General features: G+C 40.6%; 1 protein-coding gene across 1 annotated transcript in view; it reads right to left on the bottom strand.

Moving 5' to 3' along the window:
• Positions 1-9,478: 9,478 nt before the first annotated feature.
• Positions 9,479-27,387, bottom strand: part of prkd1 (protein kinase D1) — a 77,754-nt gene continuing 59,845 nt past the window's right edge. The window contains exons 14-21 of the mRNA XM_078175357.1: positions 26,453-26,525; positions 24,480-24,586; positions 22,316-22,477; positions 21,841-21,939; positions 15,743-15,903; positions 15,454-15,560; positions 11,964-12,049; positions 9,479-9,765 (exon numbers count right to left, since the gene is read on the bottom strand). Coding sequence (XP_078031483.1) covers positions 9,529-9,765; positions 11,964-12,049; positions 15,454-15,560; positions 15,743-15,903; positions 21,841-21,939; positions 22,316-22,477; positions 24,480-24,586; positions 26,453-26,525 — 1,032 coding nt within the window. The 3' untranslated portion in view covers positions 9,479-9,528. The remainder of the gene's footprint in view (positions 9,766-11,963; positions 12,050-15,453; positions 15,561-15,742; positions 15,904-21,840; positions 21,940-22,315; positions 22,478-24,479; positions 24,587-26,452; positions 26,526-27,387) is intronic.

Genomic DNA, 27,387 nt, shown 5'->3' on the forward strand with positions numbered 1-27,387 from the left:
ACATGCTGATTCAGGTGCTATCAGAGCCGATCCGCGCATCACTATGGCTTAATGATCAACTCAGTCAATTAAAACAACCCGTCCTGTGTTAGGAGTGTATGTCGCTGACAGAAAGAAAGAAAGAAAAGAAAAAAAAAAGATAGAAAAGCAGCGTACACCTCACATATTTATTTCTCACAGTTGTGCACATGTTTGGCTGGCATGCAGAAGCACCGTCTGTGTGTCTGTGTGTCGAAGGTGCGAGCCGCAGCTTCAGCTGCTCAGGTAGAGAGGCTGTGTAGCCCGGTGTGTTTTTATGGAACGCGGAAAGGATGTTTTTTCCGCTGATTCGGTTCTGCAAGTTCTCTGCTGGTACACTGGAGACGGGGATCAAGCAGTTTGTCTCACTTGGGATAGATTGTGCTTTTTTGGTTCATAGTTTTTGATTGACGTGTGATTTATTCGTGTTTAGAGGGAATAAATTTCTGTTATAACGGAAACGTGGGCACAGTTTTATATATAAAATACACAGACTAACTAACTAACTAACTGATTGACTAACATTAAACAACTGAAAATAGAAAAAAAGTAGCTTGCACCGTTAGCTCCGGTAAGAGAAAGCATGAGGGAAAGCAGCTGACCAGAAGTAATGCACAAAAAAACGGAAGTTGATCACTATTTACTTCCGTGTTTAAAAATAATGTGGATAGTCAGGGGAAGAACAACAGTTCAAAAATACATTTATGTGCAATCCATCGCAACACAAAAAAAGCTACAGGGGTCTGATTTATAAACATTGCGTACACACAGAATGAAGCCTGAGAGGCGGACCCAACTACTCATGGAAAAGTTGTGATCTATAAAAACAGACTTGATGGGAGAAAATTTGACCCATGCTTACCAAAGTTTTGGAGATGGGAAACTGGCGACACAGATGGTGAGACAGAAGTCAGATTGTAGAAATTATAACCATTTTTGGCTTTTGTCCATATGTGCGTTTTTAGTATTGATCCTATATTTTTTATAAATGTGACCCCTGGTGTGTTAAGGCTTTGAGTCAACCAATCGTTAACAAGAACGAGATTCAAGAAAATGCCACTTAACAAGCAGCAATCACCTCTGAGTTGATTTTAAAATGTCTTTATTTAAACATGATCCAGAAAAAAATACATCTTTAAAGTTCCTGCAGTTAGCAAACACTTTGTGAGCACTTCAGGCAGGTTGTTCAGAGCACAGACGCTAGAGGAGTGAAGCCACATAAGAAACAGTCAACCATTCAGCAACATGGACACACAGGCTAACAGCTCTGAGCCCGAAGCTAAAGACATCCGGAGGAATCACCCCTCCACTAATTCTGAGCTGAAACACACAGCTAACGGTTCATCAGCCACATTTTATAATCCAAGTCAACACACTTCTGCCAACACACTTAACCCAGAGTGATTACAGGGGAGCAAATCTATGTTCCCAGGGTTCTGTGTTCCCCAGCTCAATATCCTCCCAACATGACACATTAAAGCCTTTCAAAGACTTTTATGTTCTCAGGAGCTTTTTTCCCCACAAAATTAAATGTTCAGTGGATTTTTTCCTGGGACAATGTGTTGAAGTCCTTCACCATCAGTTTACAGCCTACTGATGTTACACTATTTTATAGACTCTTTTACTATTAGTAAACAGTATAACGTTGTTTGGTGGGTGGGGCTTAGCTGGTTGCAAAATAATTCTCCACAGACATTAGCTAGAGCTAGCTAGCAAGTTCTGTTGGCTTGTTTTTAGACAATGGAGGAAGATGATGTGAGTAGTGCGTTCAGAAATATTAATTCTGAGTCCCGGAGTGTACTCTGACACAAACTGGACCGTTCATAAATTTGTAACGCTGTCGGAATGTTTTGCTAATGAAAGGTAACGTAAGCTAATAATAATACATGTGAGCATTTTTGATGATGGCCTCCGTCCAGTCCTTTGGTCTTATCACATTTAACCATAGTTGTCTTTGTTTTTGTTGACGGGCAGTGGCGGCTGGTTTTGAGCCATGACTCCTTCTATTCTGGCTCCCAATAACACAACAAGACAAACACATTTTAACACTCCTATGTAAGGCTGAAGGAAGGAGGATGCACAAGTCCAACGTTTCCAATCATGATGGGTGCAAGTTGCAGAGGAATTCCAAAGAAACTAGTAGTCAAAATCTGTGTTCAAATCTATGTTTCGGCCTAAGCCTTCGAAGAAGCATTTCGGCCCAAGCCTTCGAAATGCGTCTGTCATTTTGTTTGGCCGTGTGTTGCCCTATTAAAACACAGATTTTGACTCTAGTCTTTTGTGAGTGCTGTTGCCTACTAGTTTCTTAAGACTCCTATGTAGCCTACAGCCCTGTGGTGGAGAGGCAGGTTTTGCTTCCTGCTAACAAACTGACGTCATTATGACTTTGCCCCTAAAAGTTTCTATACCAATAGCCTCATATTTGTGGGCCAGACAGTTTTATCTACACAGTAGCTGAATAGATTTTTACCATTTAAACTGCATTTATAACATCTAGCTCCCTTCATGCTCTTGCAATTTGAACTGTGAAGAGAGTCCTTACCAACGTCTGTAATGTCTTATATCTTATAATCAAGGAGTACAGAGCTGGGGAACATAGGACCTTGGAAAACGAGAGATGACTCCGCTTACAGTCTGTTTTACAGCAACACTCACAACATCAAACCTGTGACCTTTCACACAAAGGACAGTCTATAATCTCTAAATTTAATTTAAAAATCCCTGGATCTTGACTATAATCCACTGCTGATGGATACAGTCTTGAGATACCCAAACCCCAAACATAAGGACGCAAGGTTTTTAAGTAGAAATTTCCTTTCTGAAATATTTAGAGGTAAAGTTTGGCTTCGGGTAAAGGTATACTTGCGTTTAAAGAGTAGTTCGACATTTTGGGAAATCACCTTCACCTTTTGCTGAAAATCAGATATGAGGTGTTCGATACTGATCACATATCTGTCCATGCATTTGGGAAAAAAATACTGACATAGTATACCTATTTTTTTTATCTAACTGACACAAACACAAAGTCAAGTTGTGTTTTTTTCAGGGGATTGTGTGCGGGAATGTTTCTTGGCAGTGACCTCCCAAGTGTTGTCCTCACCATGACATGTCCATGAAACCAGCGAAGACTTCTACAGGAATCCTCAACTCTCCTGTGTTTTTGGTGATATGAGGACCCACTAGCATCTCATAACCTGATTGCAATATCTATTGTCAACCCCGGTGAGAACAGTCTTATCTAAGAAGCCCTTGATTATTTACTGGTGGTTCTGATGTCTCCGTAGCATTTAAACATAAAATACAGTAACTTTTTTACATTAAATGACTCGGAATATATATTTTTAGTTGCCAAATTGGTTTGACTGAAGGTAAATGAATGTTATATAACAGCATTTCCGCCTTTATGTAGTTCTGGCTCTTGTTATTTACAGATCTTAACACATTTAAATACAAATTATTAAATATATATAAACAAAATCAAGCATTTGCAGTGTGGCATATGATATTTGATTCAGTATATTATACATAAACATTAAAATGAGGGTAACAGATGTATCAGCTGACCACATCTGACCGTCAGAGTAATTTTCAAGTTTGGAATTGTGGTTTTGTGTTTTCGGATGTTAATGGAAGCTGCTTACCATAGCGTGTTTTTTTGATTGTCTAAAAGAAGAAGTGCGACTTTTAGCCTCTCTGATAGATAACTCAGTGGGTCAAGGCTGAGGACTATGGAAGTGCATTACAATCACTAAAGAAAAAATATCTATGACTATACATGCTTGAAAAATCTATCTAGAAGTTTGGATCCTTTCTTAATTTCAAGGTGAGGATCTCAGGAATTATGTCACATCTCAGTGTATATTTAATTTTTCCGCGTCCTCCCAAGTCTTGAGTTTGGACTTCCGAGTTCAACATGCAGAGTTTGAACACCCAAGAACTCAAACTTATCGTTCTTTGTATTTGGTCTATGGGAAAATGAGTAGCACTGTTACCTGGTCACCTGATATAACCTCTAACATGTCCTACAACAGTTCATATGATATGCTACGAATTAGTGCCCCATGAAAGACATTACGTACTTAATGTGAAGTTACACATTAATGTAAAGTTATGAAGGTTAGGTTTAGGAAAAGAAACATGTTGATGACGTACCTTAAAATGACCCAAAGGTTATTAAAACTTGGGTAAAGTCCCGAGGAAAAGTCCCATGTTTTGAGACCTACTGACCACCCCAACCTGCCTCCTTACCAGGCACTCGTAAGGACGAAGTGGTCGAAGAATGATAAAATAAACGTATATGCAGTGTTTTACTGACATTGTAAGTTTATCTTGAAAAAGACTGCAACTATTGAGCAGAAACTGTACATTTCCTGTTAAAATGGAGGTTTATTTTGAAAATACATGATGCGTGTAACAGGTGTAAAATGACACGATGAGTGTCATTTTACACAACAGACGCACCCAGGATACCTAGCACGTAATATGTAGACGTAAAAGTCCCTAGACCAAGTGGTGACATGTGACGAGTTGGCAGTGAGAATGAGTTGATGTTGATGACATACCTTAAATGACTCACTCAAGTTCACATGCTTCCCAATACCCGTCTCCTGGGGAATGTCCTATGTTTTTTGACCCGAACCTGCCTCCTAGCCTGACTTTTCTGGACAACTTCCATCTTCACTCCCATCAGCGTAGCGTTTCAAAATACGTGGGTGATGCATGACTTACTGGCTCATGTTTCAAAGTATATGTACAAATTTTGGTGAATAACTCTTCGTAGGAAAACGTATGAACAGTGCATGAGAACTGCGTGCCTCACCTTGCCCTTTATTAGTCCTTACTTCCTGTGTATACCTTCAGTAGCAGACTGTTGCTGCGTGAATGAACACCTGGAGCTGCACCAGCCATCTACAGCTTCTTAAAAATAGATAGCAAACACCACTGTTGGACCAATTGTACACACAATTACAAAACAAGTATTCAAACAAATTGATTAGTCACCTCTTCACAGAGAAACATAAGAGACAGGTGACATTTCTGTTCCAGGTGAAGCTGAAACATCAAAGAAGACAGAAGCATTGATCAGCAAGAGAGAGGCACAAAGAAGACAAGGCCATGAAGGCTTCAGAGAAACAGCCCTTATTTTTCAGATCTATGGCAGTATCATAATAATATAATAACCCTGATACATGCTGTTCTCCTTTGTGTCTGTATGGGAGAAGTTCAAAATGTGGCAGTTCAACTCTGCCTTGCTTATCGGTAAACAGACATCTTGTAGAGCGTAACGGGAGGCCTTTTCTCAACCATTACTGTCCACTGAGCAGCACAAAGGCCAATAAACTATAAACTTTTAAAATTAATTTGCTGTAATCATTACAGCCGCCCACCATGTGCTCTGGTGGAAAAAGATTGTAGGAGGAACATGAAGGAAAAATATGACATTTTGAATGCTCAAGTGCCAAAGTATCAAATAATTTGGAAAAAAAGGCTTGAAGTCATGTTTTATGATGTGAGTGGAAAAAAAAAAACTTTAAAATGTCCTCAGTTTTTACTGCATGGGAGCCAGAAATACAGCGAGACAGATGGGGATGTACTAGTAATTATATCAGTGTAACAAGATTAATTTTCTGGTACTTATACAAAAAAAACAAAAAAAAAAAAATCCATGTTTATTAAAACACCGTAACAAAGTGAATGGCCAAAAAGATGATCTGTGAAATTCTGATGAAGGGCAGGAGGTGATAAATCCTTATTTTACTATCCTACATTGCAGGTATCGTCAGAAAATTGGAACTCACGTTGGATGTGATCCAAACAAAAGAAAGGTATTTCTCCAATAATCTGACTTGACTTGTGGATATTTTGTATGCCGTTGGGTGCACAACTGAAACAACTGTCGTCTTGTCTTTGGCCGGACAAGTAAATGTGTTGAGTACAATCCCAACTCCTCCCAGGCCTACCACTCCATTTTGAGGGATCGAGGGGTATTTTTCACTGAGCCCTCCAGGTAGCCCTCCGGACAGTGTGTTTTTATCTTAGTTTAACATAGACGTAAAATGTAATTTGATTGTTAAAGAAAGCATTTCAGAAAAAACCCTTCTGTGTTAACAGCCCTGTCAGATGTTTCAAATGTTGATCCATTACCTACCTAATACTATTTCATTACTTTTGGCCAATTTTTTCAACCATTATTCATCAGTGTTGGGTAACTAAAGCTATTTCAACTGATAGCTAGTAGTCTTTATTTGTTACTTTTAGCTAACTAAGGCTATATCAGCACTGTTTTTAGTCATTTTTAGCTAACCAACCATTATTCGTTACTTTTAGCTAACTATTTTAAAAACTGTTCATTAGTTACTTTTAGCTAACTAATGCTGTTTCAACCGCTTGTCACTTACTTTCAACCTCATTGGCTTATTGTTAGCCAACTAATGCTATTTCAACTGTTCTTTGGTTAGTTTTAGTTAACCAATCATTATTCATCATGTTCAGCTAACTATTTCAACTGCTTATTAGTTACTTTTAGCTAATTACTACTATATCAGCATTGTTTTTAGTCATTCTTAGCTAACCAATCATTATTCATTACTTTTAAAAACTGTTCATTAGTTACTTTTAGCTAACTAATGCTGTTTCAACCGCTTGTCAGTTACTTTAGACCAACTGTTTCATTGGCATATTGTTAGCTAAATAATGCTATTTCAACTGTTCTTAAGTTATTTTAAGCTAACCAATCATTATTCATTACTTTTAAAAACTATTTTCAAAACTGTTCATTAGTTACTTTTAGCTAACTAATGCTGTTTCAACCGCTTCTCAGTTACTTTTAACCAACTGTTTCATTGGCATATTGTTAGCCAACTAATGTTATTTAAACTGTTCTTTAGTTACTTTTAGCTAACCAATCATTATTTGTTACTTTTAGCTAACTATTTAAACTGTTTATTAGTTACTTTTAGCTTACTAATGCTATTTAAACTGTTCTTTAGTTACTTTTAGCTAACTGTTTCAACCATTTATTCATCAGTGTTAACTTTGCTTAGCCTGCTGTCACCGCAACCTGGCCTTGGATAAGCGTTTGAAAATGGATGGATGGATGGTTGGATGGATGGTAGCATTTTGTTTAACTGTGCAACACAAATGCAGCATTTCCAGATACTGTTTATCAGTAAGCAAGTCAGCTCTGGACCAACAGGGTTTACTGTAGGCCATGATCAGACCTGTTTTTCCCCTCTAATCTAAAACGTAAAACAAAACTGTGTCATTAGAAACAGGTTAAAAAGCAGTTTGCATGTTGCCTTGCTAACAATAGCAAAATTAGCGGTCTTCTTTAGCTAACGTTGACATTCTTTAGCTAACGTTGACATTTAAAACTCAACTCAAAGCCAGATAAGCTTCTCAAAACTTGTAAAATCAAAAAGCTAACTCAGCAAAATTTTCAGCTGACACGTTCTGAAAAGCTTCCAGTGTGATCATGGCCTTGACGTTATATCCCATACAAAGTTAGAACAGTATGTATTTGGGCTATCTGCACAGTAAAGATGCTGAGAAACTAACAACATTCATTCTGTTTACAGAAGACGCTACGTAGCATTCAGGTGAACTTCCTGTCCAACTGAAAACACACACACCATGCTGTATAATATATACCTTTAGAAAAAAAACAAACAATTTTACTTTTTTTTTTTTTTTTAAACTTAAACTGAAGTTAGTAACAGTTTTTTTAACAACAACAAAAAAAATTAAGATTGCGTGACAATTGGTTGTTTTGTTAAACCACAGTTGGCAACACCCACTGAAATGGGAGCTTTGCTACTGTCGCCTCCCTGTGGTCCAAACAGCCTTTTAAAAGAAATAACAAAACCCTGGTGATGCAAAACTATCTTAACATTTCCGTCACTGTTGGATAACTGTTAATAGGGTGTTTTTTGGTATTTGTTGGCACTGTTTTTTGTTTTGTTTTTTCTAACTGATTGAGGATCTTCATTCCAAAATGCTACATATCCATTTTCAGAAAACAGTACTCCATCATGGTGAAATTTTTTTCACAGATGCAGTTGCTTTCTTTATAAATAACCTCCATAATTCTGGATATCTCCTTTTGGAATGAAACCCCGGACACATCATTGCTACCCTACAAAGGAAAACATCTGGAACTACATTTGTGAACGGTCCTTAGTGGAGTTGAAATTCCATAAACGGCTTTATATAGTAACACATTACACACCCCAAAAAAACAAAAAACAAAAATAAGGCTGGAGATGAACGTTAATGACGCTTTTCTTAGTTGTGCGGCTTAACAAGTTTTAGAATATACACTGGCCGAGAGAGCTGAACTTAACAAAATTCTACTACAACTTATTGACAGAAGAATCTGAAATTATGGACATGTCTTATTAAATTTTTAATAATAATCTGCCTCTGTCTTAAATGATTTACTTAAATTTAAAGCCGTGGCTTGTTTCCGTAACTTGACTGTAATCATCAGTGCAAAGTCTTTTATGTAGAAAAGTGATGATTACACCAGAGGCACAAACTGGGAGGTTTCATGTTTTCCGAATGTAAATGAAAGCTGCTTATTGTAGCGTCTTTTTCTGATTGTCTCAAACAAGAAGTGCGACTTTTAGCCTCTGTGACAAATAAGTCGATGGGTCGAGGCTTAAGACCTGCATTATAATCACCAAAGAAAAACTTAATGTGACTGTATACATACTCGGAAATACATTCGTAAGTTACAGATCCTTGTTTTGTGTATACAAGGTAAGGATGTTGTAATGATCTTATCTATTTCTAATCTAATTTATAAAGATAAATATTGTTACAAGGCAAAAAGAAATTATGAAATGTGATCTTGCAATTACAAAGTATGGAAACTGTAGGAGATATTTATCTCGTAATCATCTTATCGGTACTTGTTTTATCTTATGACTCGGCATTTCGTACTTATAAGATCCGTATCTTAGTTGTTGTTGGGTTTTTTTTACAATTTTACAAAAAAGGACATTGTAATTACTTGATAAAATAATCAAAAGATCTCAACCCTGTAACAGGAATAAATGAAAAATGATCTTGATGAAGGACCTGTACATTAAAACAAGGATTTCCTGTTGAAGGGATCAAATATTTACAATACAAACTGATCTCATAATTATGAGAAATAATTTTAAGATTCTTTCCTCATAATTATGACCTTGTACAGACAAAACAAGGATGTTAACGAGACAAAGCTCCGTGCTGAAGCTAACTAGCCAAGATATGTTTCTCATAATTATGAGATATATGCGATGAAATTTTAAGATGTTAAGTCATTATTATGAAATTATTTTTTTCTTTTGTGAATGCAGTACGCTTTCATAGAATAAGGGCGGGTTTACACCTTAAACTCCCTGATATCCATAATAAATAACCAATTATTGGGTTTAATTCTAAATCTAAATTTGCGTTTCAATTCATTTTCTACTTTTCTTTTGTTGGAGTTGCTGTTTCTCGTCTCCTGTTGGAGTTCCGTCCTCAGAGTTCACTGACCCTCTCGCTGAGGGTCTCCAGCTCCTCCTCCTGCTCCTTGTAATGATGCTCCATTATCTGACCACTGTCGCCACGGGGGGGACCGTTGACGAGGTGCGAGGGGTAGTCGAGGCCACTGAGCTGGGCGTGGTGATGCCAGCGCAGGTCGTCGCTCTCATGGGTTATGTAGCGCTCGTTCATCCGGGACTCCAGGTTCCTCAGGTCCAGCCACATCTGGTAGTCCTGGTGAAGAAGGCAAACGCACCCTCAGACATACAGAGCTGTTCATGTTTACTGTAAAACTTCAATTGCTTGGGCTATTATTTGCTTAAATCACTGAAATCAATGGGCCTTTATTAGGGACAGGCCTTTAATTCATTTCACACAAAACTGTTGCTCAGCAAAGATCCATTGTTTAAACCAGCATGAATATTACTTGTATAACAGTTAGGCTTCAGATAATATATCAGTCATGATCTGAGGAACCTTGTGGACTAAAGGATGATGAATAACTTGCAGGGCAATCAAGAAATGGACACATAATTTGACATAGATAGCAACCTGGTTATATATCTGAAGAACTTAACTGTAACGAAAATGAACTGCATGGCAATCAGACCAGGCTTCTAATTGAGACAGGCCTTTATTTGTCAAAATGTGTAGCCATATCGGGCTAGTTAAAAGGAACTAGGCCTTTAATTGAAGTTTGATAGTAAATAGTTTAATTCCATCAAAGTTTTTGAATTTAAGTTTATTATTACTATTTTTTTTAAATCTATTTTATTACTCGGGCACACTAAGGATTACAGTGTTTAGGGTTAGTTTATTTTAATTATGTAGCACAAATTCAGAACTTTGTTTGAGGGCTCACATTCTGTACAACGATCAAAACCCTTCATCTGTTGACCTTTTGATTCAGCTGAGGAAAGGGCTTTAGGCAAGTCTTTTTGGCATTTACTGGCCTTATCATCATACACCACTGGTTCCCAAACTATCGTACGCGTACCACTGGTGGTACATGAGCGCCCTCAAGTGTTACCCAGAGGAGTCTAAGAAAAATTTCATGTGTCTTTCTGAATAGGGTGCGTTCGGAAAAACTCATTCTGTGTTGGAGTGCACTCCAGCAAAAAATGGACCGTTCATTAATTCTTAACGCTGTAACGCTGTCTGAATGTGCCATTCGGTTACTCAGAGTATTGCACTCTCCGAGTAGCAAACTGACACTGTCTGTGGAGACGGAGCAGCAGAGCGCCGAGCGGAGTGAACGTGTGATTAACTTAACTTGGTTCATTCATGTAGAAATATAACGCTGCGTTTCTTCCACCAACAGGGCTCTCATTTTAGTGTAGAGCGTCAGACTGAATTTACCAACGCACCATGTCAGGTCACTCACTCTCCGGGACCGCCAGTGTTACTTGAATAAGTAAACAGTGACCAACGGGACCAGACTGGCCGACCCGTATGCTCTCACTCAGTGGATGGATGATGTCACAGGAAGCCAATCCTACAAAGGAGGACCACACTTGTTTGTTTTGCTATGGAAGCTAACGTTAGCTAATGTGCTAAAAAGTTAGCGTTCCAGAGAAATCCAATATTCCTCTTAATCCCTCCCCAGTTTCTGATGAGGTGGACATGATAACCCTTAATACACATAACGTTATTCATCCCTACAACAGGAAATACTTTTTCCCTAACCTGATATGAAGTGTGCGCTGCACATGTGAGCATTTTTGATGATGGCCTCCGTCCAGTCCTTTGGTCTTATCACATTTAACCATAGTTGTCTTTGTTTTTGTTGACGGGCAGTGGCGGCTGGTTTTGAGCCATGACTCCTTCTATTCTGGCTCCCAATAACACAACAAGACAAACACATTTTAACACTCCTATGGAGCCTACAGCCCTGTGGGGGAGAGGCAGCTGCACCTCCAGGTGATGAGGTGACGTCATCGTGCGGTTGGCTCCACAAGGGTCTATAGTGTAAAATTAATTGGCACATTCACACAGACTTTTCTGAAAACCTTTTAACAACAAAAAGTAAAATCAAATTAATGAATGCAAAACAGAACACATCAAAAACAGTTGCACTTTTAAATTTGTATGTTTTCCACTCTGATTTGCTTGATCCAAACCAACCACTGATTTTTAATTAACTTTCAGTCTTTAATCTTTGTTGTTTTAAGTCTAATCTTTATTACTGAGCTCTTTACTGCAGAACGTGTTATTTAGTCTGGTATTTATTGCTAAAATCCCACTGTTTCATCCCCCAGCTGTCTTCCAACATTTTGTCTTGCCTTTAAATTTAGTATTAACACGAATATTTAGTTACTGCAGAATTGAAGTTTGGTCATTTAACTTATCTTTAAGTATTTATGTTTTACAGTAATTTAACATGCCAGAAATGCACCAAAAATGACGGAGAATAAGTTATTTTATTGTCTTACCTGTAACCAGGGGTGACTGAGGGTCTTGTCGACGCTGTATCTCTTCCTCATCTTCACTTGCAGCAGGTTGTTAATCAGGTCAATCGCTGCGAGGAAGTTAGGAAAATAAAGAAAGGAGGAAACAAGAAAAAGAAAGACAGAAGAAGTGATAAGCGGGAGAAGTTTGAGGTAAAGCGAGTGCCCAATGGAGGGAGGGATGAATAAGGGGAGGAGGAGGAGGAGGAGGATGTAGGGTCAGGCCCCCCCCCTGTGGTGAGAGGCCAGCTGGGGCTAATGAGCAAAGCTAACATGATGTTAACATTTCTTCAGGGGTCAGCGGTCTGAACAGCTTGAGGACCCCGGGCCCCTCAGGTCTACGGGGGCCTCCATCGCTTGGCATTATGCACATGAATGGCCCAGCACATGAATACCCCCCAAATCTGTCCGTCTCACTCTCTTTCCAAGAACTGCCCGGACTCTCGCTGCTTCTCAGGGTTTTTTTCTCTCAGATATTTTATCCCCGCCCTCATTCCTCTTTCACAGGGGAGTCACATGACCCACCTTTAATCTGCACTTCTTTTTTTAGCAGTGGGGCCAAAGGATGGCGATGTCAGTCTGTCCTACAGCAGCTCAGAGGACCATGTCTACAACTAGGCTCGGACTGGCCATCGGGTAATAATGGTAAATGCCAGATGGGCCGGACCACTTTGTGGGCTGCAAGGCCACAGCAAACAATGTTGAAAACAAAAATATTGTAGGAAAAAAGAAAGACCTGCTGGCTGCAGCCCACTTGATATTGGAACAGTCCATCTGATAAGAGGTTACACAGTCCCCAAATTTTCAAGGGACTACCTATAATGTGAAGCCCAGTGATGATACATGATGAGACGGTGTATCATCTCTAGTCAACAACTCTCTGTGTTTCTGATCTGTAACGTCGACAGGAAGTGACCACCATGAGACGGCGTATCATCTCTAGTCAACAACTCTCTGTGCTTCTGATCTGTAACGTCGACAGGAAGTGACCACCATGAGACGGCGTATCATCTCTAGTCAACAACTCTCTGTGCTTCTGATCTGTAACGTTGACAGGAAGTGACCACCATGAGACGGCGTATCATCTCGAGTCAACAACTCTCTGTACTTCTGTTCTGATTTGCAACTTTTCAGACTTATTTTGTGGCTGAATATAAGAGATACTGGATACAGTGATGAAACAAAACCAGCATCAGATGGACTGTATTCATAATCAGTACGCCACAATGATATATATAACCAGCGCCAATTCATCAGTCAGTGAGAATGTGTGTGTGTGGGCGGGGCATAAGCACATTGACCGACTTGACCAGCGGACTTCACTACAAGCTGATTGGCTGTTGAAACAGGTGACGTGCTTTAAAACTAGCCACTGGCAATTTGACCAGCTGAGTTGCTGCTGACACCATCAGCCGACTTGAGTCGAGCCCGGCCCGGCCAGTTCACACCGCTGACACTTTTCTCTGCAGTGTTCTAAAACCGTTTCATCTCGTTGAGTATCAGTGGTACTGACCGTGTTCACCTCCCCCTATTCTGTCAAGTCAATCAGTCCATCATGTAATGCCTGACGTCAGGCGGAAACTAGATTAAATTAAGCACAGAGTAAAGTTAACGGAAATAAAAACTAGTTGGATAAAGGAGTTGAAAAAAGAAAAGGTAGAGCAGAAAAGGTCAGAGACAAAAATAAAAAGTACAAAGTGCTTAACTTAATCAAGAGGAGGAAAGAGTCATGGACAGAGGAGCAGCTGGCCGATACCAGCGGAGTAACGTTACAGGCAAGGAGCAAGAAGAGGTTGTCACTGTGCTCTGCTGAGGACCAGTGACATGACAACTTCTCAAAAGGTCATTCCGCTAACGCTCAGCGAGCTCATGTAGTGACGGTTAAAAGAACTAGCCAGGTACAGAAGTACCTTAACGGTAAGGAACGGTTCTATTAGTACCATCCACAACTGGACTGAACTGCACCAGACAACTTAGTAGAAACAGAGCTTTTGTTTCTTTCAGTCGTCAGTCTGGTTGAACCATCATACAACATTTTGTTCTCCATGTCCAAAAACCCTTTGTACTAAACATTATCTGTTGGTAAAGAGGACTTTCTACTACCAAGACCAAACAAATCAACATCTGGCGGACCACATCAAGCTCTGTGGCAGCAGATAAACATTTAAAAAGTAGTGTATCTGTACCCCTGAACACAACTGTCAGAGTGCACGATACAGTCAGAAACACAGATTATAATTCGCTGCCATCAGACTGTCAGGCTGCATCTCTCTCTGACAGATGCTGCATAATATTCAGTCTACGTTCACAGCATGGTGACGATAAAACAATATAACTTCTTTATTCCAGTGTCACCATTATGAAACTTGAATTGCGTTTGTGGGCAGAGGAAAAAAATGAGTTCTATAACAGAATCCATTTAAAGTGTCTTCTTTTAAAGTGATCTTTGAAAATGCAGATTTGTTGACGCACTCACAGTTTATTCTCTGACATTTAATCCTCCTGCGACTGACAGAAAACAACTTTTTACAACATTTATTTTGAAGCGCAGCTGAAGTCGCTGTGGCGGGATGAGGAGGTGGAGGGGAGGTTGAGAGCACTTCGGGGATCCAGGCCGAGGAGCGAGTGAGTCAGGCTGATTTAAATCTGTCTCGTAGTCAACAGGACGACTCCAGCCAACACGCACGACGGACGCTTTTAGAGACAATGACGACAACAACATGAGTCACGCGGCAGCAGAGGAACTGACTTCAAGGACGTGTCGGGGATATCATACTGCAGCAGGAGGAAATAATAACCTGCACTGATGTTTGAGGACAAAAAATAACCACTGAGTCACAGAGGTGAAACAAAGCGCTCATCTATGATCATGGCATTACGGGGGATGTTCACACTATTTATATTTGTTGGCAGAGCACGGCTGATACATGGATTCATTACAAAGCAACCTCTGTAGCCACCCTCAGGTGTATTACAGACACATCAGGTGTATTTTTATCCCTGTTTTTAGACATCCTGGTTTTGATCACATTCAGAACACAGCATTCACATACAACAAGACTGTATGGTTTGACTAAAATGAACAATGACAGCAATATAGTCCACGATGAGCAGCGCTAAAATCAACCTGCGTAGTTGTCCCTCCATTGTGACATTAGAAAGTGTCACATTTATCTTGCAAGTGTACTCTTCTTCAACGTTTGCTGCCGTGAGAACACGAACCAACTCTAGGCAATTATACAACTTTGGAACAACATGAGTCCCTGATTCAGACCAAAGGAGATGACTCTAGGGCTGACAGCAGCCCAAGTTCACACGAGTCTGAACGAGACTCCAGGGAACAAGCATGAGCAATTTAGTACTCAATTTGGATGTCAGAATTCGTTCAACGTATGGCCTAATCACTGTTCTTGGGTTTTTAATTGAATTTAAGATCCACTCGGCAGCTGTGGTTGTGGTCCCCGATGTTACATACCTTCCTGGGACACTTTCTTCCAGGGATGAGGAGGGTACATGAAGGCAGCATTCTGGATCTGATCGTTGATGTCTTCATCCTCATTGAAAGGGAACGTCCCACTGAGACTGCAGAGCACACGAAAATAGAAATTCCATTGCAGATTAAACCTGTAATTTCGTATGGATTAATAATTATGGAATGACGATGATTATAGTTTTGTATGTTTTATATTGTAGTGATTTCATTGGTCAAATTTTGGAAACGAGAACAAAAAAGTTAAAAATCAAGAGCTAGATGAGTCTCCTACCTGACGTAGATGATGACTCCGACCGACCACATGTCCAAGGAGCGGTTGTAGCCTTTGTTCCTCAGGACCTCAGGAGCGAGATACGCTGGCGTGCCAACCACCGAACGCCTGAACGACTTCTCGCCAATGATCCGAGCGAAGCCAAAGTCACACAGCTTCACCTGAAACAGGTGAGGACAGAGGTGTGTTTTCAAATAAATTTCACATGACAAATGACTTTTCTAACTGGTTACCCTGTGGTTTACCTCACTGACACTCTTAAGATCTTTGGTTTGAAATGTCGAGGTCATAGCAACAGATCTGGAAGGCTCCTGTTGGCTCAAGTGAGGTGTCAAGGAAAAGGCCAGGAGTTCACTTCCATTGCAAAACACATCAGTCGGTTTGTTGACATGCAGACTGAGAGAAATTCTGGATAATATGTGGAGAAGTATGAAGTATGAGGACTGAACATTTCATCACAGATCTCTCCACTTAGTGCATGTATAGGTCCAGTTTGTGCATGTGTGTGTTCGGACCTGTGTGTAATTGACAACAGAGTGAAAAATTGAATTTCCCCTCGGGGATTAATAAAGTATATATAAAAAAAAAATAAAAAATAAAAAAAAATAAAAAATCTGGACTGGTGGCAGTCCTTTCATCCTGGGGGTGTCCAGGGAAGACCAATGCTCTTCTCAAACACATTTTCTATTGTCACCGGGACAACAAGATGCCATGGTCCTGAACCATGACTCAACAGGGACGAATACTGTTTGCTGTCTTTGTAGAATATTGAACTAAAAAGAAGCAAATGAATCAGAATGTTTGTGGTACTGTGACGTTGCCTTGGCGTAAGCTCAGACTGGAGGTATTTTCACTTATTTAACCTTTATTTAGCCAGGTAATCTCATCGAGACACGCAGTCCCAGTCTCAAGAGAGACTTGATAAACTTAGTGGACACAGGGGGCCACCTACAGGCGATTACTGGTGGACACAGAGTAAGTTTTCTGGCCCCGGGCCATGGTTAACCCTGCATTTAATCATCCTGTTTAGATGTGAACACAGGGGGAGGATGAGTGTGATGAAGCTGCTGACAGTGAAGAGCTGCTGGCTGCAATCGTTACAGGATGATTCACACACACTCAGGAGAAAGATGGAAGTGATCAGGGATACGTTGGCTCGCTTCACAGTCCGCTTGTGATGAATCAGTGCTCTTCAGCATTGAAACTGCAGCTCACATCTATTTTGGGTTCCCTTTGATTTAGAGACGGTCTCTCCTCATTCAGGTGCACATTCTAATGTAGGTGGACTGACACTGTTTCAGGTGTTGGTAAAACCTCCAGGAAATCACTTATTTCTGTACCAGACGCTCAGAGGAAACTGGAGAATGAGAATTTAACCACATTTTGGACAGGTCCTTTGATATAGCCCTCAGCTGCTGGTTAGCTGGCAAGCTAATGTACCAATTAGATAATGTTAGCTCTCCAGCTTGGGTTCAAGAAAAATAGATTTGAAGAGTCAGAATACAATTAGCTTTCTAGCTGTTGTTATCATAACCGTCCCATTTTGTTCTTAACGTTTTGTTATCACTTTGGCTACTGAATTCCAGCTAATTTTTAGATTTATTTTTCTCTTTTGATTATGCTAGGCTAGCAATTTCCCTGTGCTTCCAGTCTTTGTGCTAAGCTAGGCTAAACACATCCTGGACTATTTTTTTTGTGTACTGGACACACAAAGCTAAAACTGACAAATCACGTCATTTCACCACATTTTGGACAGTTCATCTGATGCTCTACATTAAAATAACAGCCCTGTTGTCTGAAGAAACAAAGCACTGTGTTCTACATTAATCAAAAATAATTAAGTTAATCACACGTTTGCTCCGGTTGCTGGTTGGCTAGTAAGATAATGTTAGCTATCTAGCTAGCAAATACTCGCTCATAAGCAACTTAAGTCTTTGTTTTGGGGGGTTTGGAGACTACAATTAGCTTGTTAGCTATTGTTAGCATAACCTTCAGGCATTATAAGTATGCCATTTTTGTTATCACCATGATCATCACCATGAAGATTACTCAATTCCACCTGATTTCAGATTTATTTTTCTCTCTTCTGATCATGTTAGGCTAATCTCCCCCTGCTTACAGTCTTTGTGCTTAGCTAGGCTAAACACGTCCTGGACTTATTTCTTTAATTGACACACATAAATGAAACTGAAGAATAACTATTTCACCACATTTTGGACAGTTTTTTAATATAGTCCTTGGCTGTTGGTTGGCTACTAAGCTAATGTGCCAACTAGATAACGTAAGCTCTCTTGCTGACAAATGTTAGCTCATTAGCAACGGAAGGTCTTGTTTTGTGGGGTTTGGAAAACAATTAAAACCAACTTTAAGAGTCACAATACAATTAGCTTGCTTGCTATCATTAATTGCTAAATGCCCAATAAGTTTTTCTGAGCGCACACAACCCCGTGAACTGACTTGTCAGTTGTCAGCTCACTTCATTTGCGCCGCTTAATTTGCGCATTTCATGTCACATCATATTTTGCATCACGTCCATGATTGCACCCAGCAGAAATTTGCGTCTAATCGCATCTTTACATTGACTTTACATGTAATTAACATGCACAAATTGTCGCCCAATGTGGACACAACGTAAATCTCTAGCGCTGATCATCCCCAGATCTTTCAGGTAGATTTATACACTGCACTTGAACCATTTTGGCGTCACACACCACTGAGCAACTTTGATAGGAATAAATGTTGCAATGCGTTCAATGCTGCGTCCAATTCTCCAAAGCGGGCGTAAACATGCCGTATCTTTGACCACTTAGACAACACGTAGTCGGGCACTGGGCCCTACTCTTGTGCTGTTTCTGTGACAACTTTCAAGAGCACGGAGGCAGGCTGCGTCTGAGGTTGCTATGTGTGTGACAGTGTCACTCTGCCATTTTTTCTACATTGAAAACAATATATTCGAGGGCACAAAAAGCATGGCCTACATGTATGGCACCTTATACATCCATGAGCAAACTGCGAACTCACTCAGCCAACTTCCGTTAGCGCCCAAGCTAATGTTAATGCAGCAGTTCCACACTACCTTTTTAATACATGAGCATTTTATTTGTTTCCTGATATTTGAGTAGCAGGCTCTGCAGATTTATACACAGAAAGTAAAGTGTGTGAACCCAACAGCCGGCCTGATGCATCATTAGAGCTAACAGCTAACAGTCTGTCTGACACAAACAGCTATTTCTGGAGAGGAGACTGAAAACTGCAGAAAGCTGCTAATAGTTACACTGAAAGCTAATGGACCGACTGTCTGCGTCTGGTTTGTTTGACTGTCTGGAGCTTCCTGTTACACCTCTATGTACGTATCTGTGTGTGTGTGTGTGTGTGTGTGTGTGGCCTAAATCATGGTATATATATACATACACATATCTTTCTGTTAGTGTCATCTCCTAGTATCATGAAGCCTGGTTGTGTTTAACACCTGTGAACATTTCTGTGCTCACATGTACTGTGTAGCTCCATATTTGAGTCTTCCTCGAGATTATTTCATATATATCTTGTTGGAGTTTGGTCAACATGCATCCAGAGTTTTAAAATAGTTTTGTATCTTTACTGTCACAATGCCAGACGCTCCGCCCACCTGCACACCTGTTCCCACTTCCCCGTCAGCCCAGTAGCAAACACACTGGCTAACTTCCATTCATGGTGCTTCTGCCTCAGTGTTACAGCCATTTCAACTTTTGCCTGATTCTGACCTCAAGTAAGCTTTTATTTTTACCAGCCTGGTGTCAGTTATGCTTTTGGGTTGTACGTTTTTACTGAGCTTTAACATTTTGTCCATGATCCTGCGGTCTTCTGTATTCTCTAATATAAGTTGGAGCCCACCCCAGCATGTGTCAAACAGAGTGCCCCAGAAATGAGTCCTAAAACCCGAAAATGAGATAACAGTTTTGCACTCCTGGTTCCCTCGTCTCAAAGTCAGTTGGTTTTTGAATGGGTTTTTGGTTAGATGCCTGAAATAAGGTCTGTGGTTAAAGGAATAGTGCACCCAAAAATGAAAATTCAGCCATTATCTACTCACCCATATGCCGAGGGAGGCTCAGGTGAAGTTTTAGAGTCCTCACAACACTTGCAGAGATCCAAGGGGAGAGGAGGTAGCAACACAACTCCACTTAATGCAGGCTGACGGCGCCCCAGATTCAACCGTCCAAGAACACATAATGGAAACCACAAAATATCTCCATACTGCTCGTCCGTAGTGATCCAAGTGTCCTGAAGCCCCGACATAAAAATTTGTTTGGAAGAACCTCATTTGAACTCTGTTTTTAGTCTCATTGTAGCCTGTAGCTCTGACTGCCTCTCTGTGCACCGCGCTCACGTGTGTGCGCTTAGGCGAGACCGTGAGACCTTCATGTGTGTTCACGTGCTTTCGCTGGTCTCACGTGCAAGCGGGCACATGTGAGCTTGGTGTACACAGAAGCAGTTAGAGCTACAGGCTACAATGAGGCTAAAAACAGAGTTCAAATGACGTTTTTCCAAACAACTTTTTTGGACGTTTGAATCTGGGGCGCCGTCAGCCTCCATTAGGTGGAGTTGTGTTGCTACCTCCTCTCCCCTTGGATCTCTGCAAGTGATGTGAGGACTCTAAAACTTCACCAGAGCCTCCCTCGGCATATGGTTGAGTAGATAATGGCTGCATTTTCATTTTTGGGTGCACTATCCCTTTAACACAAAAGAGACTTTCACGTTTTGTTCTATGAAAAAAAAAAAAAAACAGTAGTAAGGACCCCACTGCGAATTTTAAAGCTTTTAATTAAAAAGGCAGCTTCAAGTGGCTAAATGAGACATCAGAACATCACCACACTGAATATGGCATTACAGCCTCTATGTGGTAGGGGTGTTTAGTCATGTGACTGTAGTGTAACTTGTTTATAACCTGACGTTAGCTTTGTACTCCTGGCAATTGCATTTAGACCTCAAAGATCATACAAGGTGTTCATTTGTGAAGATTATCTTGCTGAGCAAAATGTGGAAGGATCATAAATGTTTGTTTGCAGAGTTTATTTTCAGCAATAATCCAAAATCCAACAGAAAAATCCCAGAGGCTTTTTGAGCAGGGATTTGGGGGGGTGACAATAACTTCTGCGTTTGCCTACAAAAAGAAAAATCTATTTCAAAAACATCCAATGTTCTAGATTTACTGGGGAAATAAGCCCATTTTTCAAATCCACACACATTATTCCTGTGGTCTAAGACTGTCTACTACTCTACTAGAATATTAGTTAACATGAGCAACTTTCTCTGAAATCCAAAAAATAGAGTGCTAAAACTCTTATCTGTGATTTCAGAGGGCAGTGGTTCCCAACTGGTCCAGCCACAGGGTCCAGATTTCTCCCTAGTCATTAGTTCAATGTCCACACAGTTTAATACATTTAGTGTTGTGTTTGGCCATGTCATTGAGCTAGTTTGCTGTCTCTGTCAAGTGGCTGTCCGTTAGTCACTCACTCTACAGCAGGAAATGGCACTTCAAAATAAAAGCTCTGTGCTGGCGATTCACTGTACTTCTAAATAAAAAGTGGTTTTCCAAACTTGACATGATCCTGAGTCACTTGCAGCCCATTCACAATGGACCTGGGACCCACTGTTGGACCATGACCCACCAGTTGGGAACCACTGTTCTAGATGACACTGAGAGCGTCCAGGGGTCTCTGGTTTCTGGCTTTGACAGAGAGTAGCTCATGTTCACAAAAACTGACTGAACTTTCATAGGCCATGGGAACTGCAAACTGGAATTCTTAATTTTGGTGGTGTTCCCCTTTAAATTGTCAATGTGGGAAAAGAAAAATTTGAATAGTTTCTGCTTCAAAAGAAGGGTAAATATGATTAATTATACTTTCAAATAAATGTAAAAGTCTGCACACCGAGGCTTCATACAAAATGAATTTCTAACCAAGAAAGAAACAAAAACTGAAAGCACTTGAATAACTTTGCATAATTCTCTCAGAAAATATAAATAAATAGAAATTCACATCAAAAAGACTCAAAAGAGGCCGTTAATACAATTCAGGCACACACACACACACACACACACACACACACACACTCAGTACCTGTGGAAATGAGTCTGCAGACGCCAGCAGGACATTTTCAGGTTTCAGATCACAGTGGACGATGTTCTTGAAGTGCAGGTGACGCAAAGCCACAAGAATCTGACAGTGACACAGAAACACACGCACAACAAAGCTGTCAGTAATAATTCACCATAACAACTGTACGAGAGACATTTTTAGGGTGGTGCTGGAGGAAAAGTCACAGTGTCATTACTGCCAACAGGGTTCTTCCTCTGGGGAGCAGGAGTGTGAGTATTTAATTGAAATGTTATTTGGATTTCTCCACACTTCAAGTCCCTGATTGAATGACGACCGTCACAAACTCCACCACATGAAGCAGGAAGTCTTTTCGTGTTTGTCCAGAACTTCAGAACCAATTCACACTGACTCACATTATGCATGTTGAGCTATCTGATCTCAAAAAAGAGCATTAAAAGTGTAAAGCACACTCTTTGTGTTTGTGTGTATGTGTCACCTGAGTGACCAGGAACTTGGTGATCCTCTCAGGAAGTCGTCCTTTCTCACTGGACAGGATCATCTCCAGCATGTCTCCGTGGAGCTTCTCCATGACAACGAACACTCTCTCCGGTGTCTCAAACATGCAGTCCAGGTTAACCACGCCCGGGTGGTGCAAACTCTGGAGGAAGGAGGGGAGGAAATTATCTTTATCCAAGGTTCAGGAAGTTCAGGTTTGGATGTGGTCATTCTCTAAATGTCATTTATTAAGGATTTCTCTCTGCGAATTTTCCAACTGTCTGAGTCCATGGGTACATCCCAAGTCTCGTATTTGTCATTTCCTTGCTCCTCTATCCTCGCTGGAAACTTAAGTTGTTCAGACTGTCCCAAAGCTCTTATTTGTGCTCAGAGGATTGAGGATCAACGATGCACGAGAGCAGCCTTCACAGAAGTCTTTTATCAGCCGACACGCCTCCGTATTATATTGATTGGACGCAGCAGCTGATCGGACTGATCTGATACATCACATCATACTGGAGTGAAGACAGATGAGAGATTAAACTCAAGTGTAACAATCCTAAATTTGATATATTGTTATTTTATTCACAATCTCATTTCACTTACAACACATTTCCTCGTTTCCTCTCTCCTTGAATAGTTTCCTTGCATCTCTCCATAGGTGGGAGGGACTAATGTTGAATTTTTGCTTTGCGTTATGTTGAGTTCATACTGGGTGTGAATAAAACAGTTTGCATGAGTGAATTACATGTAAAGTCAATGTAAAGACGCAATCAGATGTGAAGTGACGAGTGATCAGATGGCGGCATGATGGACATGATGGATGCAATGTGAAATACCTGATTTAAGCGGCACAAATTAAGTAAGTAGCGTGATTTCGCATCATATGCTTTTTTGTGAGACTTGAAAAATCTGAACTTCAGCAACCGATGCGAATTTCCGCATCGCAAATTAAGCTAGTAGCGCAAATTTTCGCAATGTGCTACTTGCGCGAGTGAGAACGCTAGAATATTTTGTATGATGCAATTTATTCGGGCATCTGAAATGAGTGAACACACAATATTCTAGCGTTCAAACTCACTCAAGGAAAGCAATGTGAAAATTCGAGCTACTTGATTGATTCGCGACACAAAAATTTGTATCGTGCTCGGTGTGAACACAACATTACTCACTTCAAGTTTGAAAGCTATGATATTTTGTGCTGACTCAAGTCATACTCACGTGAAACCGCTGAATCGATGAATGATCTGCCATCGGTGCGTTCTCAGTGTCATATGTCCCCGGAGGATCTCAGTGTTGATTGGCTATCGTGGTGCGAATTGGTCGCTGAAGTTCAGATTTTTCAGCTCTCGCAAATAAGTGTATGATGAAATATAATTGCTTCATTCGTGCTGGGTAATTTGTGTCATATACATCGCAGCGCCCAGCTGGAGTTCACATCTAATCACATCTTCACATTGACTTCACATGTAATTCACTCACGTGTTTTATTCTTGCCCTGTGAGAACACAACACAACACAATATGCAAGGAAAAGACGCAAGGGAGGGAAACATGGATGCAGTTTCAGAGACTTTGGATGTGTTGCAGGAAGAGACAGAGTGTAGATAATGTGTTTAGCCTGGTGATCAGTGATGGACAAAACTAACCACCAAGGAGCGTTTTAAGAACCAGAATGATTTGAGGGAGGATTTTGTATTGAGGAAACATTATGATATGATTCAGTCAGCCCTGTGCTAAATTGTAAACAAGCAGCTTTCAGACAAATAATATTTCTTCCAATAAATTATAAAACTGGAAACAACTTCAGTGATAGATTTAAATTCTGAGTCTGTTTTAATGAAATATTCACCTGCTCATGTGTCTGTGAAAAGAACTGATATCGTTGTAAAATGACAATGTGAAGAAATTAAAATTAATTGAAATTCGAATATTCCCAAAAGGTTCCTGAGACAGAACAGAGCAGATCTGAACTGAAGTGAACAGTGTTTCCTGTGCAGGTGTGTGTTGCAGCAGCAGCAGCGTCTGCAGGTTGAGCAGTGCTGGAATATTACGGGATGTCACACCCCTACAGTGTTGCAACGGTAATGAAGTCATTCGCGACAGGAAGTCTCACCCACTGCCGACAGCACTGCGGTATGTGCGTGCGTGTGTGTGTGTGTATACCTGCAGGATGGCCACCTCGTTGCGCAGCTGACTCTCCTGTTTGGTGGGGAAGCGGAGTTTGTCAATGATCTTGATGGCGACGTCTCGGCCGGACTTTCTGTGTTTACCTGCAGGACAACACATGGAAATCAACGTCATGAACAAACTCATCTTTCATAAGCTCCATTTCAACCAAGCAGTTCAGTTCAGTTCGGTACGCTTTTTTTTCAGTTTCCACTGTGAAAAGTTGTGGATGGTACCAATGGAACCGTTCCTTACCGTCCTCATGTTTGGTCCCCTCTCTGTTGGGGTACGCTGATGAGGAAATACAGCGAGTGCTGGACGGAGCAGTGAGTGACAACAACCCAGCCCACATTTAAGAGGACTGTCTGAACAGACTGAGGGTCTAGGTACCATGTCTGAAGGGTCACTGCTGGTTCCAAAGGTGCTGGACTGAAAGGGTTTGGTGGAAATGGGGCTTTATTCTATGTCCACTTTGTTTGGATGTATTGATTTGAGCTGCATCTCTGAATTGATTTTTTTATGTATTAGAAATTACAGTTTAATTCTTTAAATATTTTGTAAAAGTCTAATGAGATTCAGGGAAACAAAATTTATAATAAACAATATTCTCCTATTATTAAGACTTAAACTCTCAATAAATTCTCAATTTTTTTTTAATGTTTCAACCTTGTTGTCAAAATCTCACTTGCTTGCCCTTAAAGGGAAATTTCGGTTTATTTCAACCTGTCTCCTATCGCCCTAAATTTGTTTCAAGTGACTAGTGACATAAAAATAATAGCATGTTAGCCGTTAGCCTAGATACAGCCGGGGCGCATAGTAGCGTCAGACCTGTTAAAACGTAAGTGAACGGGCAACCTTCAAGTGCAAAGTTAGTCCACTAAACAAGCTTTTTTGCCACAAAGACCGCCTCATATCGTTAGGATAAATGTCAGAGAACATATAGAAAACGACATGTAAACGTGTTGTCTTACCTTACCGGTGTGCTACCATGTTTGTTTATGATTTAGCTCTGCTTTCCAAAGCATGGCCGAAATATCGCGAGAACAAGCAGCGATCTCATAGCGTGCCTGATATCTGGTGAGCTCTAGATAAAGCCCAGCTGGATACTACTCCAGGTGGAGGTGTCTCGTCCTCGGTCACATCCAGACCTTGAAAATAAGGCTGCAACTGGTCCCATTCCTTGCAACAGAGGCATTCCTCTTCTGTGGGCACTGGGGCACAGCATTCACAGGTACACCACCAATCTCCAGAGCTACGCAGCCTTGCAGCAGCCATTCCTCCCCTCTCGTCCTCTACCTGTTGCGCCTCTCTCTCTCTCTTCCTCCGTTCTTCAATTTCACGAAGCTCTTCGTCAGTGTATTCTGGCTCAAATAAATAAGGGCGGCCATCAAACTCTGCAAAATCAAATTCCTCCTCCACAAAGTCGAAGTCTGGCAAAAAGTCAGCCATTATTCTATAAATCTTTCATGAAATAAATGAATGAACTTTTCAGGCTATTGTCCGGTTCTGCCTTCCAGCTGTTGCTGCTTGTTCTCGCGATATTTCAGGCACGGTATGAGATCGCTGCTTGTTCTTGCGATATTTCGGCTGCACTTTGGAAAGCAGAGCTAAATGGTAAACAACAAACATGGCAGCACACCGGTAAGGTAAGACAACACGTTTACATGTCGTTTTCTATATGTTCTCTGACATTTATCCTAACGATATGAGGCGGTCTTTGTGGGAAAAAAGCTTGTTTAGTGGACTAACTTTGCACTTGAAGGTTGCCCGCTCACTTGCGTTTTAACAGGTCTGACGCTACTATGCGCCCCGGCTGTATCTAGACTAACGGCTAACATGTTAACTATTATTTTTATGTCACTAGTCACTTGAAACAAATTTAGGACGATAGGAGACAGGTTGAAATAAACCGAAATTTCCGTTTAAGTGACAGGACCAATCAGTGACTGCAGGTCTAAATGTTCTTTCACCTCCATAGACGATGCCAAACTGTCCAGAGCCGAGAACCTCGTCTGGGAAGATCTGATACACAGAGTTGATATCCTGAAAAACAGAACAGCTCTGAGCATATAGTCACATCAATCATTCAACATTGTTTGAGTAAAGAGTGAAATAAACGCCTTTATATGAAGATAATTACTAAGATCACATTACACCACTCTCAGAGTTGCAACGCCGCTGAACTGCTCTGAGGTCAAAGCTCTGAGCTTCCTGTTCAGGAGAGACCAGAGGCCCGGTGCACCGCAGATACAGAGATGCAAGAGACCCTGACCTGAGCATCAATGGATGCACGCTTTGGGAAACACGCTGGGATGAAGAGAGGTCCGAAACCTTAGATCCCAAACTCCAGACATCAAACATGGATGGTACAGATGGGGGAGAATATTGGTACAGCATGGTATTGCGATATTTTTAGCTTGGCAGTATTGTATAGATACATTATTTATTATATAAATTAATATTACAAATACAAATTAAACTTCAGGTAGCCTGCTAGATTAAAAAATATATATTGTTCCGTCTAATAGATACAATTTGCAAAAATGCAGTAAGATAAACAGACTAAAAATGTTCTTTTCTAATTAGATAAAACTGATGTTGACCAAGTTTTGTTTTGGGGACATGACTCATTATTCATAATTTCTTATTGCAATACTCAGCATATCCCAAAACACTTAAAATGACAAGAATATTGTATTTTGCGTCAAGTATCGTGATAATATTGTATCCTGGGGCCTCTGGTGATTCCCACCTCTCATGGACGGGTCACAAAGGAAAACAACCGACAATAGAGGAGGCTGCAGCCCTGCTTTCATTCAGTTGGAGCAGTAATCAGCTGTGCAACACTCAAAAGTGACACCAGAGGGACTGAACATGCCGAAACACATCGGGGGCACGATTTAGA

Source organism: Epinephelus lanceolatus, chromosome 15, assembly GCF_041903045.1.
Source record: "Epinephelus lanceolatus isolate andai-2023 chromosome 15, ASM4190304v1, whole genome shotgun sequence".
Lineage (NCBI taxonomy): Eukaryota > Metazoa > Chordata > Actinopteri > Perciformes > Serranidae > Epinephelus > Epinephelus lanceolatus.